Source organism: Somniosus microcephalus, chromosome 8, assembly GCF_052327205.1.
Source record: "Somniosus microcephalus isolate GS21.2 chromosome 8, FLI_Smic_1.0, whole genome shotgun sequence".
NCBI classification, from domain to species: domain Eukaryota; kingdom Metazoa; phylum Chordata; class Chondrichthyes; order Squaliformes; family Somniosidae; genus Somniosus; species Somniosus microcephalus.
In genome coordinates this window covers 38,896,027-38,916,487 of record NC_140994.1, presented here as the reverse complement: position 1 = coordinate 38,916,487, position 20,461 = coordinate 38,896,027, and the positions used below count along the sequence as shown (strand labels likewise).

The 20,461-nt window shown below is 45.3% G+C and overlaps 1 protein-coding gene across 1 annotated transcript in view; it reads right to left on the bottom strand.

Annotated features, from left to right (window-relative positions):
- adam9b (ADAM metallopeptidase domain 9b) overlaps positions 1–20,461 on the bottom strand; it is an 85,953-nt gene that overhangs the window by 41,473 nt on the left and 24,019 nt on the right. Inside the window, exons 6-10 of the mRNA XM_085994600.1 lie at positions 9,367–9,559; positions 8,022–8,087; positions 7,852–7,923; positions 6,180–6,349; positions 3,590–3,674 (exon numbers count right to left, since the gene is read on the bottom strand). Of these exons, the coding sequence (XP_085850726.1) occupies positions 3,590–3,674; positions 6,180–6,349; positions 7,852–7,923; positions 8,022–8,087; positions 9,367–9,559 (586 nt within the window). The remainder of the gene's footprint in view (positions 1–3,589; positions 3,675–6,179; positions 6,350–7,851; positions 7,924–8,021; positions 8,088–9,366; positions 9,560–20,461) is intronic.

The window sequence follows — 20,461 nt, the reverse complement described above, 5'->3', positions numbered from 1 at the left end:
TTTTAGCTATGAGGAAAGATTGGATAGGCTGGGGTTGTTTTCTTTGGAACGGAGGAGGCTGAGGGGAGACCTAATTGAGGTGTATAACATTATGAGGGGCCTAGATAGAGTGGATAGGAAGGACCTATTTCCCTTAGCAGAGAGGTCAATAACCAGGGGGCATAGGTTGGTCGGAGGTTGAGAGGGAAGTTGAGGAGAAATGTTTTCACCCAGAGGTGGTGGGGGTCTGGAACTCACTGCCTGAAAGGGTGGTAGAGGCATAGATCCTCATCGCATTTAAAAGTACTTAGATATGCACTTGAAGTGCCGTAACCTACAAGGCTACAGACCAAGTGCTGCAAGGTGGGATTAGGGTGGATAGATTTTTGTTCGCTGGCGCGGACAAGATGGGCCGAATGGCCTCCCTCTGTACTGTAAATTTCTAGGATTCTATGAAAGCTTTTTTTTTTATTCGTTCCTGGGTTGTGGGTGTCGCTGGCAAGGCCACCATTTATCACCCATCCCTAATTGCCCTTGAGAAGGTGGTGGTGAGCCGCCTTCTTGAACCGCTGCAGTCTGTGTGGTGAAGGTACTCCCACAGTGCTGTTAGGGAGGGATTTCCAGGATTTTGACCCAGCGACGATGAAGGAACGCCGATATATTTTCAAGTCAGGATGGTGTGTAACTTGGTGGGGAAATTGCAGGTGATGGTGTTCCCATGCACCTGCTGCCCTTGTCCTTCTAGGTGGAAGAGGTCGCGGGTTTGGGAGGTGCTGTCTAAGAAGCCGTGGCGAGTTGCTGCAGTGCATCTTGTAGATGGTACACACTGCAACCACGGTGAGCCGAAAGTGGAGGGAGTGAATGTTTAAGGTGGTGGATGGAGTGTCAATCAGGTGGGCTCTTTGTCCTGGATGGTGTCGAGCTTCTTGAGTGTTGTTGGAGCTGCACTCCAGGCAAGTGGAGAGAATTCCATCACACTTCTGACTTGTGCCTTGTAGATGGTGGAAAGGCTTTGGGGAGTCAGGAGGTGAGACACTCGCCGCAGAATACCCAGCCTCTGACCTGTTCTTGTAGCCACAGTATTTTTGTGCTGGTCCAGTTAAGTTTCTGGGCAATGGTGACCTCCAGGATGTTGATGATGGGGGATTCGGCGATGGTAGTGCCGTTGAATGTCATGGGGCGGTGGTTAGACTCTCTTGTTGGAGATAGTCATTCCCTTGCAATTATGTGATGCGAATGTTACTTGCCACTTATCAGCCCAAGACTGAATGTTGTCCAGGTTTGCTGCATGTGGGCATGGACTGCTTCATTATCTGGGGAGTTGTGAATGGAACTGAACATTGTGCAATCATCAGCGAACATCCCCACTTCTGACCTTATGATGGAGGGAAGGTCATTGATGAAGCAGCTGAAGTTGGTTGGGCCTAGGGCGCTGCCCTGAGGAACTCCTGCAGCAATGTCCTGGGGCTGAGATGATTGACCTCCAACAACCACCACCTTCTTTTGTGCTAGGTATGAATCCAGCCAGTGGAGAGTTTTCCCCCTGATTCCCATTGACTTCAATTTTACTAGGGCCCCTTGATGCCAAACTCATTCAAATGCTGCCTTGATGTCAAGGGCAGTCACTCTCACCTCACCTCTGAAATTCAGCTCTTTAGTCCATGTTTGGACCAAGGCTGTAATGAGGTCTGGAGCTGAGTAGTCCTGGCGGAACCCAAACTGAGCCTTGGTGAGCAGGTTATTGGTGAGTAAGTGCCGCTTGATAGCACTGTCGACAACACCTTCCATCACTTTGCTGATGATTGAGAGTAGACTGATGGGGCGGTAATTGGCCGGATTGGGTTTGTCCTGCTTTTTGTGGACAGGATATACCTGGACAGTTTTCCACATCGTTGGATAGATGCCAGTGTTATAGCTGTACTGGAACAGCTTGGCTAGAGGAGCAGCTAGATCTGGAGCTTGGTCAAAGAGATAGGTTTTAAGGAGCATCTTAAAGGAGGAGAGAGAGGTAGAGGGACGGAGAGGTTTCAGGATGGAATTCCAGAGCTTAGGGCCTAGGCAGCTGAAGGCACGGCCACCAATGGTGGAGCAATTAAAATCGGGGACGCTCAAGAGGCCAGAACTGGAGGAGCGTAGATATCTCGGAGGGTTGTAGGGCTGGAGGTGGTTACAGAGATTGGAGGGGGCAAAGCCATGGAGGGATTTGAAAACAGGGATGACAATTTTCAAATCGAGACATTGCCAGACTTGGAGCCAATGTAGGTCAGCGAGCACAGGGGTGATGGGTGAATGGGACTCGGTACGAGTAACTTTTAAATGATCCAAAAAGACACAATACTTCACAACTAACCAGTGTAGATGGTCGTTGGAATTAGTGGACTAGTTATGCAAATAGCCACCCTCATCATTTAATATTAAATATTGCTTCTGATGAAAAGAAAATTTAAGCTCAACTGCACTGTAGTCATTGCATCAGAATTGGTAGTCTTTCCATTTTAGAGTGTGGCCTTTTAATTGAAAAACCCATGCGAAGGGCCAAGACACAGTGCAAGATATCATCACTGTTGAAGAAAACAGGAGACAAGACAAGATAAATCAGAAAGCAGCGATTAGTTTATATGAAACTTGGGTTTTAAAAGCCTGTAGATTATTGGAGGAAAGGAGCACTAAAAGAATTAAGTAATTCCATAGTTTTGTCATCCTGGAAAAGATTGAGTTAAGCGTACAAAACAGTTTTGGTGAATCTTGTTTCAATACTTAGGATTTAGAGAGAAAAAAATCCATACATAGGGTGATATATTTGGAGCTTCGGAGTAACAAGTGAGGAATATTCTGAGGAATGACCATGCTAGCAATAAAATAAAGAGAAGAAAGGTTGTGATGGTGAAATAGAGGATGGAGGCTGGAGATGAGAAAAGGATTGCCTGTTATACTACGAGTTTCTTCTTGTTCCAGTAGTGTGAGAAAGCTGTGAGGAAAGTCTCCCCAGATATGGCAGATGAAGGTGGACTAACTGTAAAGTCATCAAAGTAAGAAGTGGTAGTTATTGGTTTGGCTTACAAACGACAGAAGAAACTATGGTTTTGAAATTGTTGTGTGCGCGATTAGTATATATAAATGCTTAAAACTTTTGTATGAAATTCCTTTTTTCTGCTATTTTGACAGTTACTAACCTACTTAAAATAAATGTATTAACACCTTCACCAAACAGTTAATAATGTAGTAGCAAAATACTGCGGCTGCTGGAAATCTGAAATAACAACAGAAAACGCTGGAAAAACTCAGCAGGCCAGGCAGCATCCATGGAGAGGGAAACAGAGTTAACGTTTCAGGTCGAAGACCTTTCATCAGATCTTCGACAAAAGGTCTTCGACCTGAAACGTTAACTCTGTTTCTCTCTCCACGGATGCTGCCTGGCCTGCTGAGTTTTTCCAGCGTTTTCTGTTGTTATTATAGTTAATAATGTCGTGTCAGGTCTTGGGTCTTTGAAGAATTGAAAGGAACAAAATGATTGAAAAGGTTACATCGTCAGTTATCAATACATCTACAGCAGCATTAAATGTCCCATTTATTTAACAGCGGCCCTGAAGTAATAAAGCAGATCACTTACAACATTAATTCCACCTGCAAGCCTGGAAGAGCAGACTGTGCCTACAAAGGCCAGCCCGAGAATTCCATTAAACTGCGCTTTACCTCTAAAACATAAAAGAAAGAATGAAGCAAGTGATGTCACTGTTAATGCATCCAGGCAAACTGGTTTTGTGACAATTGGTTCTACGGGTTATGACTGCTCAAAATTAAGAATGCTTTTATGCTGGTTCTGTGAAAGAATAATCAAAACATATATTTGCAGTGTGACTAAAATATCTGAAGATATTATGGGATGAAATTGGAGATGGACCAGGACACAAATTTGCGGCACCACATCAGTCGCCTGTTATACGCTCCGCCCGATAAGTCAGTTCCATTAACTTCAGTAGAACTGAATATCGGGCATGTCATATAATGGCCGGCAATTACGATTCCACCTGTTTTACGTCTCCACCTGTGTCCAATTTCACCCCCTTTCTGTCAAGACCACTATGCCCTTTATTTCTTAAGGCTAAAGTGTTTTAATGTAATCTAAACCTGATAAGAACACAATGGCCTAGAAATTCACTTGGGCGCGGGCAGCTCGCTCGCGCCCAAAAGTTAGCGCTGGGCGGGGAGGCATTAGCGCACGCCGTATATTCGTCTTCTGCGCCCCAATTCGGAAGCGGGCGCTATACCAGGGTGTGCCCGCCTCCGTTTGGGGCGCTGCAACTGAATATCGGCGCGCTAGTTGCCGCAGCGCCACCCGATGCGGTGCGGCAGGCTGCGGTACTGCAGGCCTCCCCCTTCTCTTAAGGGGGAGGTGCCTGCAACGGCCTGAGTCCTGATCGCGAGTGCCGGCAAAAGAGCCCGGCACAACGGAGAAGTTCCGGGCTCCACGGAAACCAGCCGGCAATGCCGCGGGGGGGGCGTGGAGGAGGCCGGGGAAGGAGGTGTGGGCAGGCGGCCGCCGAAAAAGCGGCCGGCCGCACCTTCAGCTTTAAAGCGCCCCACTATGGCAGCAGGACGGCCCCGTTTTCTGTTCGCTGTTTGCGCCCGCTTCGGAGGAGGCGGGCGCAAATAAATATGGGGATCGGCGCGGTTTTGGGGCGTTACGGGCCACCGCGCACACCGATGACATCATCGGTCCCGGCGCAGCGCTAACGGCTACCGCCGCCAATACCGCTGCACTCAATTTCAGCGCTACCACCCCGCCGGCACAAAAGACCTCTTTAGGCGCTAAGTGGGCACAAGGCCCACTGAATTTCTAGGCCAATGTTTCTTAATTATACACCTCAGGTCTGCTCTGATGATGCATATGATCAGTATCTGGTTTATGCTGAGTTGGCTGATCTCAAGCCGGGATGATGATAAGGACACTAAAACTGGCCTCACGTTCCTCAAGCTAAGGAAAGGGGAACCAGCCAGGTGACCCCTGCTGTAAAGTGGATGATGCTAAGGACAGGATTGTGGTCCAATATGATGCCGCCCATGTGGAATAACCAGGCAACACTCCTCTCTAGGTTCACATATAAAGAATGGCCATGCTTAGGGTAAAGGAGCTACCAGATCCCAGAGGAAGGTACTTTAGCATTATCCAATGCCGCCAGGAGAGGAAGAGAAAATCTAAAAACAAATTATGGGTGTAAATTAGTTAAAATTTTGATGTATTCCCTTTAAAAAAAAATTAAAACAAAGATTAAAATTAAAGATGAATCAGCTAGGGCTGCCCAGGTGGAGACCCCAACAAAATGGTGGTGGCCATACCAGGAGTGGGATTGGGACAGTATGTGGTGCACTTCCATTTTCGGCCCACTGCTGCTGGGTGGAGGCTGTGAAAATCAGACAGCTCCAAGACTGTACCTAATCACTGACAACCATAACTCCCTGTTAATACATGAGAGCTGACTGCAGGACTTAGAGCTATTCTAAACTTTAAAAAAAATATACTTGTTGGACATGTATTAAAAATAAATCAGTGGATTCGTAGTGGGTATATACAGTTTTATAGTCTGCAGACCGAAGCAACCTGACATTCTCTGCAGCTTGCTTATGTTCATCAAGATTACAATGATCAAAATGCACATTAAATATAAAAACAACTCTTAAAAGATGTCTGAAACCACTTGTGCTTATTTTAGACATCGTGGCATAGGGACTGACTGGATAACCATGTTTTGGACCAGGAAGTGGGAGAGAGAGCAAGGAAGAGTAAAAGACACGAGAGTCCTTTCAAAGAAAAATATTGAGAAACCCAAGAGAAGGACCAAGACCCATAGTGCAGAAGTTGAAGCAAGTCTAGGAGTAGTAAGTGTGTGATGCCAAACATTGGTTTTAAAAGTCTGTAAATTGTAGAGTGAATGAAAGACCAAAGAGCTCCATTGTTTTGAAGTCCTGGCAAGATAAAAAATGTAACTTGGTAGATGTACAGCTGACAATTCATGTTCACTTCTATTACACCAGGTAGTCATTAAGCAGTACACTTGATAGGTTGCTTCACACTATAGTTGTATAACACAACATTGAAGAAGACTTTAAAATGTCGATCACACATTTATATGTTTATGTGCTTAAAGGGGTATCCACCAAAGTTGCAGCAACTGAGGAACTTCCCACACAAATAAACTTACAGAATCAGATGTCCACTGTCATGTCTCTTCTCAGGGAGCAGGACTCGTTCACGCCATCTTACAAATTTACCCAAAACATCCCCAGCTTTTTCGCTGATAGTAATCTGATTTTTATCTTTCCAGATCACAAGACCAGTCAGTATGACACCGATATTCAGAGAGCTGTACATCTGAAAGGTGATGAAATGGCCAGTTAATATTTCCTATTGATACCATTTTTCTGTTTAATGAAAAAATAATAAAAAGTACTGAAAGGAGAGGGAAAGAGCTGCGGACTACTTTAAGTATCAAGTGCTTACTCTACCTGCATAATTAACTTACAAAATCCATAGGGTCAATTTTAACCCTACTTGCCCGGTGGGAATGGTGTGGGTGGAGAGGTTAAAATGGAGGCCGGACAGAAATGGCTGCATTCCCATAGCATTTACGCGCCCCCGACATTTTAACCCCTGGGTTTTCAGGAGCCTGGAGGCCACTCACCGCAGACAGGTGGGGGTCTCATAAATATTGAGGGTTCAATGATCCCGTCGGTAATTTATCTCAGAGTTGTGTGAATTTCACTCAGTCTTCAAGTCGCCAGCAAAGCTGGTGGCAAACAGCTTCGGAAGAGCCCCAGGCAAGTACGTATTATATTTGTAAAATTCTGAGAGGTTCCTTGTGGCCCAACAGGTGCAGGAATGCTCCACCTGCCCCAAGGTGGTAACTGTGGCCCTACTCTGCCCAGGCTTTCCCCACCCCACGCTGGCCCCCCACTCTCCTGCTCACTTACTTTACCAGGAACCATTCTCTTCACTTTTTCGGCAGCGACTTGAAGCCACAGGATTTTCCACTCCCGCCTGGTGGTGTCCATGTCGTCCCTGCCAGCTTCTTCCAGGAGTCAGCTTTCGGAAATTCAAGTCCAGGGATCTCTGCCCGCTTCGGGCCTCACACCCCTGATTCCTGCCCCGAGTTAATATTGGGGCCTGTGTTTCTCCCAGTTAATAACTAGCATTTAATGAGTCATTGTTACTTATGAGCATCACCATTTCAGGCCTCCACTATAGCTGTTCCAATGATGTCGATTAAAGGTACATCCCAGACCAGCTTCTTGACTTTTCTGAAGCTGATTTTCCAATGGCCTGGGTAAACCAGAATAGTTAGTATCAGCTGGGTACTGTTGCTTTTGTGCTAGTATTAAATTTTCCTAGCTCAAGGACCTGCATATTGGCATTCAGTCAATCTAAAGTACCCACTTCCAGTAAGTCAATGGAGATGCTCTGGAACACACTCAGGTGGGACCTGTTTTAAAGTACCTAGTATATTTGATCAGGTACAGAATGGATAGTAGGATGTGATGCATACCACCAATAACACAGTAGTCATTGCGATCATTAACCAGGTACCTCTAACCCAAATAATATCCTACTTGCTTCCTCTAGTCCATGCGACACCCAACATACTACCTCTACCACACCATATCTGACATGCCATCTATAATCCCCATCATACATGGTGTGATACCACACCAGATTTGTTACCTCTAGTCCGTGCCTCTAACCCTACCTGCCTCTAATTCACACCGTACCGAAACTTTTGTCTCACAAGGGTTACAAATGTTATGTGAATCTTCAAAGACAGGATTGTTACATCCAGATTAGATAACTGAATATTGACAAAAGAAATTCATACGTACTCCATTTACCAGATGAACCAGCTCAACCATTTGCTCCTGAATCACAGTTTCATTCCTGTTGTGCAAATTGTACTGGAAAACACAAAATATGAGCAAAAGTAAGCTGCCTTAGTGAGACTGATATCCTTTTGAATCTAATTTTGAACTAATTTAAATAAATTGCTACTTACTTTGTCATTGTCAACAACCAAAACCAACTCCACATAACTGGGTGTCGGTAAAACAGCTCGCTTTTTCTAATGGTTAAAAATGAAGATAGAATTAGATCATTTTTTTACTGGAAATATCTGAGTATACCTAACTCTTAGCTATGTCATTTGCATACTAGACGCAAGATTTTTTTTTTACATGTAACTTTCGGTTTACAGCATAAGTATCTTATTTTATGACTAGAATATCAGAACATATATAAAAACGATGCAGACATTTTGATTGTGCTGCTAATTTTCTTTTTAAAGGGAAACCATTTATGCCGCAGTTATAAAGCAGGACACCAGTTTTTCCCTAGTTTCCATATTATAAAGTTTCAAGTACATTACCTAAAATTGATCTGGACATGCATCTTATCACCCAAGGCTAAAACACAGCCCAACAAATGTACTCTTTTGAAACAGGTAAATGTGATTTCCTAATACAAATCAGAAAAATTCAAAAAATATAGATAAATAAAATGATTGGCTAAAACTGCCTAGCAATAGTCAGTAGACTGTCCTCCCCTCGCTCTCTGGGATTGGGGGAGGGGAACTGTATTACACAACGATTGACTGCAATACTATTAAAATTCAATTAAGCTGGAGGGCACAGGCTCCCAAAGTCTCCCAGCTCACCCCTTCCCAGTCAGCACATGTGACTATAGAATGTAATACAAAGAGCCTTTGTGAGACTGAAAAATAGTGTATCTTTTTATAGATTTCTGTTGAGAATGGGAGATGTCTCCAGCAGTACTCAGCTTAAGGGGCAATTTGACAACAGAATGCTAGAACAAACTCTTGTGTGTATTTGTATAATAAGTCCAAACATACAAAGCAGATATACATTCATGGGAAGACTGTGAATGAAGAACTGGTAAAGAGAGGTTTACCTTCAAAGCCCAATTAAGAAACATGTGCAGCTGCCCTTGCCTTGTGCGGTGAAAATCCCGGCAGGTCAGCGCCATGGCGGATAACTGACCGTGGAGGATTTAACTGCCCGCTTGCTCGGCTTCTGCCGGTTGGTGAGGGTTAAAATCACCTCATAGTTTAATCAGGGGCATTGACAATCAAACTGGCTATTCTACCTTCCTATTTCTGTTAGATAAGGGGTGTGTGCAGTATTCTGATTAACTGGCAGTGACGGTACGATCTGTATACCCTTCAGCAATGTGTATCCAGTTTCTGACACCTGCAGCTTTACTCAAATGGACATGGATAAAAAATAATTATAAAATACTCAGGAACCTGGCACATTTTTTGTGTCTCAAAGTTACTAATTTGTCTGTTATTAAATAATTAAACAACGAAATAGAGCTGCAATTACCCTCAGGTGCTGCACCAAACTCTCATAGCTCGACTGATGATGGTCCTCGTTGGTTGATCCACCATGGTGAGCTACACCACACACAAAGGGTTCTGCCTGCATGTCTTCCAGTCGATAGATTAGGTGTTCAAATGTAAATGAGCTTTCCAATGGCTCAATTCCAAAACTTTTTTCACCAATAACAATCATTCCCCTGCAATAATTACACAAGGATGAGGAGCACACATTGTCCAGTGACTGTAATGAAGAAGTTAAAGGACCAATTCCATGATCCCATGCTTCCAGAGGGGAGGCAGACTCATAGAACTACATTTTGGGTGCATATCGCATCACTTTTTAAAATGGGTTCTCACATTGACAAAGTCTATGGGCCAGAAATTCCAGGCCAGAAGCGTGAGTGCGCTCGGGGTACTCACGCTTCTGGCCGTTGGAAATGCCGGCGTTCAGCAGGAACAGCGCATGCGGGGAACGCCGGCATTTCCAGACCTCGAGCGCGTGCGACTGCACAGGCAGCGCTTGCGCAGTGAACTTCGTGGATTTCATTCATGAAATCCGTGAGGGTAAGTCCTCAGAACTTACACTGAAAAAAAGCAAGTGTAAAGTGGTTCATTGGCTGCGGAGGAAGATATATTTTATCGTGGAGCTTTTGAAATGCAATATTTTTGTTTGGGAAAGGGAGGGAAGTTATTTTAAGTAAGTTTTAAAGTTAAATTTTTTTTTTTTTTAAAGGGTTTTCAGAACGGTAGGTAGAAGGAGCAATTGTGGCTGTGTGAATGGAATGTGAGAATGAGTTATGTATGTATGTCCACATATATTCCTTTACGTATATGTATGTATGTTTTATATTCCTTTACTATGAATGTATGTTTTTAATTATGATTTTCCAATAAGTTACTTTCTCTGAAAGTCATAATTAAATAATACATTCATACACATAAGTAAAGGAATATATACATAACATGCAAAGGAATATATACAGACATACATACTTTCAGAAGCTCCACGATAAGAAATATCTTCCTCCGCAGCCTCTGTAGCAACTGTACCCATGCTTTTTTCATGTGTAAGTTGTAATGACTGGACCTCACTGAAAGCATTAATGAAAGCGGCGAATTATACTGCGCACGCGCTGCATGTGCAGTCGCACGCGTTCTGCCTCTGAACCCCTTCGTTCAGAGGACAGGAAATGCCGGTTTTCCCCACATGCACTGTGCATGCTGAAAACCGGCATTTCATCCGGCCAGATGCGTAAGTACCCCGACCGTACTAGCGCATTTGGAAGGGAATTATTGGGCCAACATTTTACATGTCAATAAAATAAAAAATTTAACACTTGCACCACTTGCCCCCTCGCACCTGCGACTGAGGGTCCAAGGAGGTGCATTGCGCAAGAGGTCATCATCGGACGTATCCTCACACTGTTCCCTTTGGGGAACTGTATGAAGTGGTGGAAGGATTTATGGCCGTGATTAACGCTCATTCCGTGACCGTAACCATCTTTGAACCAGCCATTAGGGTGGTTAGTCCTATGGCGGGAGGGTTTTACGGGCTCCCACAACCCATCTGAGGGGTGGGGGGGGCGGCCACCAACACCCACGGACGCAAGTATCCCGCTGGATGTCCACCCAGAATTTAAAGTTGGAGCTCCGACTCCACTTGCCGGGACTGTCTGGAGTGGGGTTCAAAACCCTACTCCTTCTGGCCCAGCGGCGGGGATGGTTACTGCTACGCAAAAGGCACACTCCGCACAAAAGGTGACACCCATACGTTTCCTGCGCCTTTTCCCTCCCCGTGACTGGAGCCCTATGCTGCCATTTCACGTTGCTAATCGGATTGGGCCTTTGTCATAGCGGTAGGATCCCTGCCGCTGGGCCAGATCAGGGTAGGGTTTCGAACCCCGCTCCAGACAGTCCCGGCAAGTGGAGTCGGAGCTCCGGCTCTAAATTCTGGGTTGACATCCAGTGGGATATTTGCGTCCGTGGGTGTGGGTGGCCCCCCCTCCTTGTATAGCTTGTGGGAGCCCGTAAAACCCTCCCGCCATAGGACTAACCGCCCTAATGGCTGGTTCAAAGATGGTTACGGTCACGGAATGAGCGTTAATCACGGCCATAAATCCTTCCACCACTTCATACAGTTCCCCAAAGGGAACAGTGTGAAGACACGTATGACGACGACATTGCTAAATAAATAAATGGAATTAAAAAAATTCTTTTAGGGCTTTTAAAAGTCTTTAAATTACTTTAATTCTCTTTAAAACTACTTCAGATTACTCAAAATAATGTAAACATTTTAAAAAGTTTATAAAAGTCACCAAAATCTTCAAAAAACTTCCAAAAACCTATTTAAACTGCTGCTTTGCATGTAAAAAAGCAAAGCAGCTTGACAGAAACATTGGGGGCGTGTCCAGTGAAACTGAGACCTCAAGGGGCGTGTCTCACTTACACTGCACGCTCCTGGGTCCGCGCTGGCTGCGCTCCTGGGCGGCGTGACGTCATACGCTGCCCGGGATTCTTGCTTCAGTTTCTGGAAGTGCAGGCGTCCCTGGAGCTGATCGGCAGGAGCGCGGGGTAAGTGCAAATACGGGGCTTGCACGCGCTGCAAGCCCCGTTCTGGAATTTCTGGCCCTATGTATTTTATAACGATTGTTCCAACCCACTCACCATTTTTGACACACACATACATGCATATATATATAATAATAATATATATGCATATATTATTCTTTTTAACTGATTTAATCTCTTGACAGAGTTGAATAACCTGAGCTAAAAGTTCCACTAATATAAATGTGTCCAATTTCACGAGGTATGTTATTATATTGGTCAGAGTCCAGGCAATTCCGGGAAGATGCTCAGATATGAAGACAGAGGGCGCGAAATTCGGCACCTTAGCGCCAGCAGTTAAAGCCAGTTTCAGAAAAAAATGGCGGCTGCCCGCGCTGGTTGCCATCTTGGTGAGGGCAATAACACGGGCAGGACGTGCGTGTGCCAGGAGTATTAAGAGTAGGCAGATTGTGACATCAGTCAGCGCGCAACGCTGATTTGCTGCATGAACAGAGGACAGATGGGCGTTGGATTCTCCAATGCAACAAGCATCTAATTTCTGCAAAAGAAAGAGGTTTGATGAGGTCTTTAATTCAAGAACTCATCAAACTACAGAGAATGTCAGTGTTTGACAGCTTCACAGAGCTGTCAAACGATGACAATTCATCTGTCAAAATTTTTTTGACAGATCAAACGTCATATGTTGACGTACTCTATAACCGGCTTTCCCTTAATTGGCCTGCTAAGCCCGCTGGGCGGGCTTAACAAGTCAATCAAGGGAAAATTGCGTGTATTAGCCAGAAGTTGATGGAGGCGGGACTGAAACCCGACAAGTGGGAGTCCCGCCTCCAAAAGCTCCTCATTGGCAAAATCCAGCCCTACACTTCAGCGGTTCAAGATGTAGGCCCACCACCACCTTCTCAAGGCAACTAGGGATGGGCAATAAATGTGGTCTTGCCAGCAATGCTTACATCCCGAGAATAAATTACAAAAACATCAAACTAGAGGACACAATAATTTCACATAAACATATTAATATTGGCCTGCATCATTTTTATGCTTAATATAATAAAGCTAAAATGTAATTTTCAACTGAAAAATAAATACTTTAATCCTACTTATCCTGCCCTACCTTTCCCTCATTCTCTATTTTTTTTTAATTCACCTCAATTTTTTTCTCTGCTCTCCTGCAAATGTTGACTCCCTTACTATGACACAGTTCCACAGTCAACACCACCCTCCACTTTGTCCAGCAGCAATCGAAAATTTTAAAACTGAGATCGATAGATTTTTGTTAAGCAAGGGTATTAAGGGTTATGGAACCAAGGCGGGTGGATGGAGTTTTAGATACAGATCTAATTGAATGACGGAACAGGTTCAAGGGGCTGAATGGTCTTCTCCTGTTCCTATGTTTATGTGTGAGTCCTGTTAGGGAGTGTTGACAAGCTACACGACTATGGAGAACATCACAGCCAAGTCCAATCCTGTCCTTACCTGATCTCCATACCCACACACTTCAGGCAGGGATTACTGCATGGCAATGAGGACCAGGAGCATTGCCCATGTTTTCCTTTCTTAACCTGGGCTGCTGCAGAAAATTGTTGATCCCAGACTATTGCTGCCCCAATTTATATCAGTTATTTCAACACAGACTGTGGATTAAACCTGGGATCTTCCTGATCTGTGTGGTTCTGGAATGATAGCTTAAATGTTACATTATTCCATTTAATTGCTCCTAATCTACCTTTTCCAACTTTAAAACTTTCAATGCCCTTTTCTTCTTCTTGACTCTCGTGGTCCATTTTAGAAGTGGGAACAATTTCCAAATTGTTCTACTGGCTTTTCATTGGCTGAAGACCACTTTAATGGCCCTCTTTTCAACCAATCAAAAGTTCAGCATTTAAAGATTGAAATGATCGCATCTTGGATCTTTGCTACATTTTTGTCAGCCTTGGCTCAGTGGTAGCATTCTCACCCAAGAGTCATAAGGTTGTGTTCAAGCCCCACTCCACTGAGGGAGTGCTGCACTGTTGAAGGAGCTGTCTTTCAGCTGGGACTTTAAACTGAGGCCCTATCTGCTCTTTCAGGTGGACATAAAAGATCCAGTGGCTCTATTCAAAGAACAGCAGGGGAGTTTTCCTGGTGTCCTGGCCAACATTTATCCCTCACCCAACATCACTAAAACAGATTATGTGGTCATTTGTCTCACTGCTGTTTGCGGGACCTTGCTGTGCGAAAATCGGCTGCGCATTTCCCTACATTATAACAGTGACTGAACTTCAAAACGACTTCACTGGCTGTGATGCGCTTTGGGACACACTGAGGTTGTGAAGGATGCTGTATAAATGAAAGTTTGTTCTTTACTTATCAATACATGGGAAGGCTTGTTACAAGTGAACTCAGCACTGACCCCTAAATCCTGACAATGCCTGGGCAAATAAAGTTGTCCCTGGTGTTGGAAGGATTAATTTCTTTGAGTTTCTTCACAGCACATGATTTACTGACCAAGGTGTATGTCATGGGCTCCTCAGCGAATGTAACTGCATCTGGAATTTGTTCATAGTCTTCATCAAAGAAAACTGGAATGAAGAAATTAATTTAACACTTGAGCATTTCCTGATCCTCCATAATATGTCTACGCCACCTATACTTTAAAGGACTACTTGATAATAAACATGTAAAATATGAGACATGCTTGCGAAATTTGGCAACTACCCAATACCAAAGGACTTTCCATTCTTGCACACAGGTTCTAACTTTACAAATCTCCTTTTGCTTCCAGCTGTAAAACCAGTTTATATCAAACAAGTCCAATTGAAAAGAGAGGTTTCAGGTTCCCTTGATGGCTCACTGAGTTCATCTAGTGATTAGCTGCATCATACAAGCTAGGAATGTTCTGGATTCAATCCCCAGCTCTGCTGGGTATTGGTGGTAGTGGTGGTAGTGTGTGTATTACTGTTGGCAAGGGTGAGGCAGTAAATCAGCCAGAGTTCCCACTCCTTATCATGCTATCCACCAACTCCTGCTGGAGGTGTATGCATGTGGACTTTGGGTGAAGACAGGATTGGGTTTCCCTGTAACGATCCCCAAAGTGGAACATGCTGTTAACACTCACTGTTAAGACTCACGTATGAATAATGGCCACTTACTGCTCATCACCTGTGGAACAGTAAGCCAATATTTTCAGGAAAAGAGAAAAGGAAAACAAATTGGCAAGAAAGGATGCATGGGTTAGGGACATGGCTACAACACTATAGCTCTGATTCCCCAACCCATGTTACCTTTGAGCACTTCAATCAGCTAGCAGCATGGGATCATGGAATTTAACTCTTCATAAAGGGTTAAATTCTAGGAGGATATGTTGATAGGCTGAGATGAAGGAAGCTGGGAGGAGGAACATGTGGAGAATAAACAATGGCATTGACCTGTTGGGCCGAATGACCTGTTTCTGTGCTGTAAAATTCTATGTAATAAATAATAGTCCCTTAGATCACCACATGTTGACCTGTATCCCCAAAGCCAAAACATCTGTACTACTACCAGAAAGAAATGCCACAGCACTTTGAGTGATTGTTGGATTCACATTCCTGCAGACTCTTGACATCGATACCTAGAGGAACAGACAAACTTTTTTAGGATAAAAATTTAATTAATAGATTTTGACAATTGACTTGTGTCTGCTTTGAACAATGCAGCACTGGGTAATCCTGCCGACTCTGCATCTTTTTTTTCCTTTGTTCATTCATGGGATGTGGGCATCACTGGCAAGGCCAGCATTTATTGCCCATCCCTATTTGCCCTTGAGAAGGTGGTGGTGAACCGCTGCAGTCCGTGTGGTAAAGGTACTTCCACACAGGTGCTGTGAGGGAGGGAGTTCCAGGATTTTGACCCAGCAACAATGAAGGAATGGCGATATACTTCTAAGTCAGGATGGTGTGTGACTTGGAGGGGAACTTGCAGGTGGTGGTGTTCCCATGCACCTGCTGCCCTTGTCCTTCTAGGTGGTAGAGGTCGCGGGTTTGGGAGTTGCTGCAGCGCATCCTGTAGATGGTACACACTGCAATCACGGTACGCCGGTGGTGGAAGGAGTGGATGTTTAAGGTGTTGGATGGGGTGCCAATCAAGTGGGCTGCTTTGTCCTGGATGGTGTCGAGCTTCTTGAGTGTTGTTGGAGCTGCACTCATCCAGGCAAGTGGAGGGTATTCCATCACACACCTGACTTGTGCCTTCATAGATGGTAGAAAGGCTTTGGGGAGTCAGAAGGTGAGTCACTCACTGCAGAATACCTAGCCTCTGACCTGCTCTTGTAGCCACAGTATTTATGTGGCTGGTCCAGTTAAGTTTCTGGTCAATGGTGACCCCCCAGGATGTTGATGGTGGGGGAATTCAACGATGGTAATGCCGTTGAATGTCAAGGGGAGGTGGTTAGAATCTCTCTTGTTGGAGATAGTCACTTGTGTGGTGCGAATGTTACTTGCCACTTATCAGACCAAGCCTGAATGTTGTCCAGGTCTTGTTGCATGCGGGCATGGACTGCTTCATTATCTGAGGAGTTGGGAATGCAATTGTACACTGTGCAATCATCAGCGAACATCCCCACTTTTGACCTTATGATGTAGGGAAGGTCATTGATGATGTAGGGAAGGTCATTGATGAAGCAGCTGAAGATGGTTGGGCCTAGGACACTCCCCTGAGGAACTCCTGCAGCGATGTCCTGGGGCTGAGATGATTGACCGCCAACAACCACAACCATCTTCCTTTGTGCTAGGTATGACTCCAGTCAGTGGAGTTTTCCCCCTGAATCCCATTAACTTCAATTTTACTAGGGCTCCTTGATGCCGCACTCGGTCAAATGCTGCCTTGATGTCAACAGCAGTCACTCTCACCTCACCTCTGGAATTCAGCTCTTTTTTGTCCATATAAGATCAGCCATGATCTTACTGAATGGCGGTGCAGGCTCGAGGAGCCATATGGCCTACTCCTGCTCCTAATTCGTATCGTATGTTCTTATATTTAGACAAAAGCTGTAATGAGATCTGCAGCTGAGTAGTCCTGGCGGAACCTTAAACTGGGCATCAGTGAGCGGGTTACTGGTGAGTAAGCGCAGATTGATAGCAATGTCGACAACTCCTTCTATCACTTTGCTGATGATTGAGAGTAGGCTGATGGGGCGGTCATTGACCAGATTGGATTTGTCTTGATTTTTGTGGACAGGACACACCTGGGCAGTTTTCCACATTGTCAGGTAGATGCCAGTGTTGTAGCTGTACAAGAACAGCTTGGCTAGAGACACGGTTAGTTCTGGAGCACAAGTCTTCAGCACTGCAGCCGGGATGTTGTCAGAGCCCATAGCCTTTTCAGGCGGAGGCTGAGATAGATCATCCACTCGGCATTTCTGGCTGAAGATGGTTGCAAACGCTTCAGTATTGTCTTTTGCACTCACGTGCTGGGCTCCGCCATCACTGAGGGTGGAGATGATCATGGACCCTCCTCCTCCCATTAGTTGTTTAATTGTCCATCTCCCTCCAGTCATGCATTGCGGTCAACAATTTCACAGCTGGACTCTCGTTAAACTATCCACAAAGGTAATTGATGTAAACCATACTAAAATTCCTCAGTCTATTGTCATTATCAATCCAATTAACCAGGCTAATCAGAACCTTAAATAAAAACAGAAAACGCTGGAAATACTCAGCAGGTCAGGCAGCATCTGTAGAGAGAGAAACAGAGTTAACGTTTCAGGTCGATGACCCTTCGTCAGAACTGGAAAAAGTTGGAGATGGAACAGGTTTTTAAGCAAGTGTAGGGGCAGGGAGAGGGGAAAGGGGAGGAAAGAACAAAAGGGAAGGTCTGTGATAGGATGGAAGGCAGGAGAGATTAAGAGACGAAAGAGATGATGGTGCAAGGCAAAAGGAGATGGTAATGGGACAAGTTAAGAAACAAAAGATGACTCTAGATGAAGTGTAAATGGCAATGGCAGAATGATCGACAGCTGCCATGTGAGAGAGAGAAAAGAAAATGATGAGGGCAGAGGTTATGGTCTGAAATTGTTGAACTCGATGTTGAGTCCAGAAGGCTGTAAAGTGCCTAATCGAAAGATGCGGTGCTGTTCCTCGAGCTTACGCTGAGCTTCATTGGAACAGGGTAAGAGGCCGAGGACGGCGAGGTCAGAGTGGGAGTGGAGCGGAGAATTAAAGTGACAGGCAACCGGAAGCTCAGGTGAATGGAGGTGGTCCGCGGACACCCAATCTGCATTTGGTCTCCCCAGTGTAGAGGAGACCGCATCGTGAGCAGTGAATACAGTATACTAAATTGCAAGAAGTACAAGTAAATCGCTGTTTCACTTGGAAGGAGTGTTTGGGACTCTGGACAGTATTTTGCTTTTGTAATCAGAACCTTACACTTGTTCGCCACAGGAATTTCTTATTTACAATTAAGACATTCCAGACAACATTCCAAGGCATTTAGAGGTACTTAACATAACAGAAAGTAAATCAAGATTTTCCTTGCAACTGATCAGCATAGATTAAAGCGAGAGGAGCTGGCGCAGCACCTGTCCTGGGCTGACATCCGGCTCGCGGCCAAAACCATCGAGTCGCTAAAAGTGGCACTGGGCCCTGACTCCACTAGGTGTGTCGAGGAGGCTCAAGCATGTGGGGCGATCCTGTCCGAACTGACCCCCATTCAGACGAAATTCCTCATCGGCGCGAGGCCCTGAAACCTCCCTCCGGAGCCGGTGCCTCACAACTTGAGCTGTCTCTGCGAAATCCCTTCCTTGCCTTTCCATTCAACACGGAGGGGATTCCTGTACGGGCTGCTCTTTCACACCCTCCACTTTGTCATCCTTGTCTGCTGTCCAGACACGCCTTGGCGCACCATCTTGCTGTCCAGAGGAGACAGGGATCCTCAATGGTGGGCTGTCTACATGGGGGTCCTCCCTTTATCTATTGGGGACTTGGCCTGGAGAGTGTTGTATGGGGCAGTCCCGTTTTAAGTCGGTTCACAGACTCCCAGGCCACCTGCATTTTCTGCGGCCTGGAGGAGTCTGTGTTCCGTGTTTATGCTGAATGTGAGAGGTTGCAGCCCCGGTTCCACTACTTGAAGGGGCTGCTCCTCGATTTTTGGCTGCACTTCAGTCCCACGCTCCTGATCTTTGGTCACCCGGTGCGGAGGGGAGCGGGCAGATCGGGGGACTTCCTCGTGGGACTGCTCCTGGGCCTGGCCAAGGTGGCCATCAACTAGTCCAGGCAGCGGGCGGTCGGGGGGTGGGGGGGGTCGTTCGGCCCGACTGCCTGCCTCTCTTCCACAGCCACATTCGCGCTCGGGTGGCCCTGGAGATGGAGCAGGCGGTGTCCGCCAGCACGCTCGAGGCCTTCCGCGACTGGTGGGCACCGCAGGGACTGGAGTGCATCATCACCCCCGGCAACCAAATTTTAATTTGATTTGTTACTGTTCCTTTTAATTTGTTTTAAGTTACAGTCCTTATTGTTTGTGCCCCTTTAAAAAGAGGGCACACAGTTGACTTTTAATAGGCAATTGCCTATTATAAGGAAAATAGTGAATTTGCTTTGAATCTGAATTGATATCACACACTGATATTGGTTGCTCGCTGTTAAGTGGGGTTACGGACATATGACAAAGATGGAGTGGCAGAGCTAGGTTTGGCCAACTGGCGGGGGGGGGGCGGATATAACTCGAGATTTGGCAGGACGGGAAACTGGGGAATGTCAACATTATTTGGAAGGCCGAGCCAGAAACTGCACAGATTTGCAGGCGGGAGACGGGTGACAGAGATTCCTGAGAGCGATATGGTGGCGGTACTTCAAAGGCATGTTGGTTGACCGTAAAATAATATGGGGGATCATGAATGGTTCTGCCACTAGAAAGGGGGACAAGACTGACTGGTCCATTCAGACTGTCCAATCCATAGAATAATACAGCACAGGAGACCGTTTGGCCCATTGTGCCTGTGCCGGCTCTTTGAAAGAGCTACGCAATTAATCCCATTTCCCTCCTCTTGCCCCATAGTCCTGCAAATTCTTCCTTTTCAAATATATATCCAATTCTTTTTTGAAGTTAATATTGAATCTGTTTCCGCCACCATTTCAGGCAATGTATTCCAGATCATAGCAACTCGCTGCGTAAAAAAAAAAAATTCTCATCTCTCTGGTTCTTTTGCCAATTATCTTAAAAAAATTATCCAGATGTGGTGTACTCCCCTCTCTGCCACTGTCCTCTCCAACCCTAAAGTGTTACGTAAGCTGTGGCCTGATAGTAGCCAGACTACAGCGCTTGTTTCTTGCCCTGAAGTGAATGAGCCTAATTTGCATTCTTTTACCTATGAGATGAACAAAGAACCGCTGTCATCTGCTTCCTTGCAAAGTAATGTAATGCCAGTACTTAAAATCTGGCAACTGTCCCTCATTTTCCCGGGCACCCATAATTTGAGGGTGTTGTCCATGACATTCTACTGTGTGATCATCCACCCAGCCTTGTGCTTTTAATATTCACTTGCATTTGAAACAGTCTGGTATTATTGGCAAATACAGAAA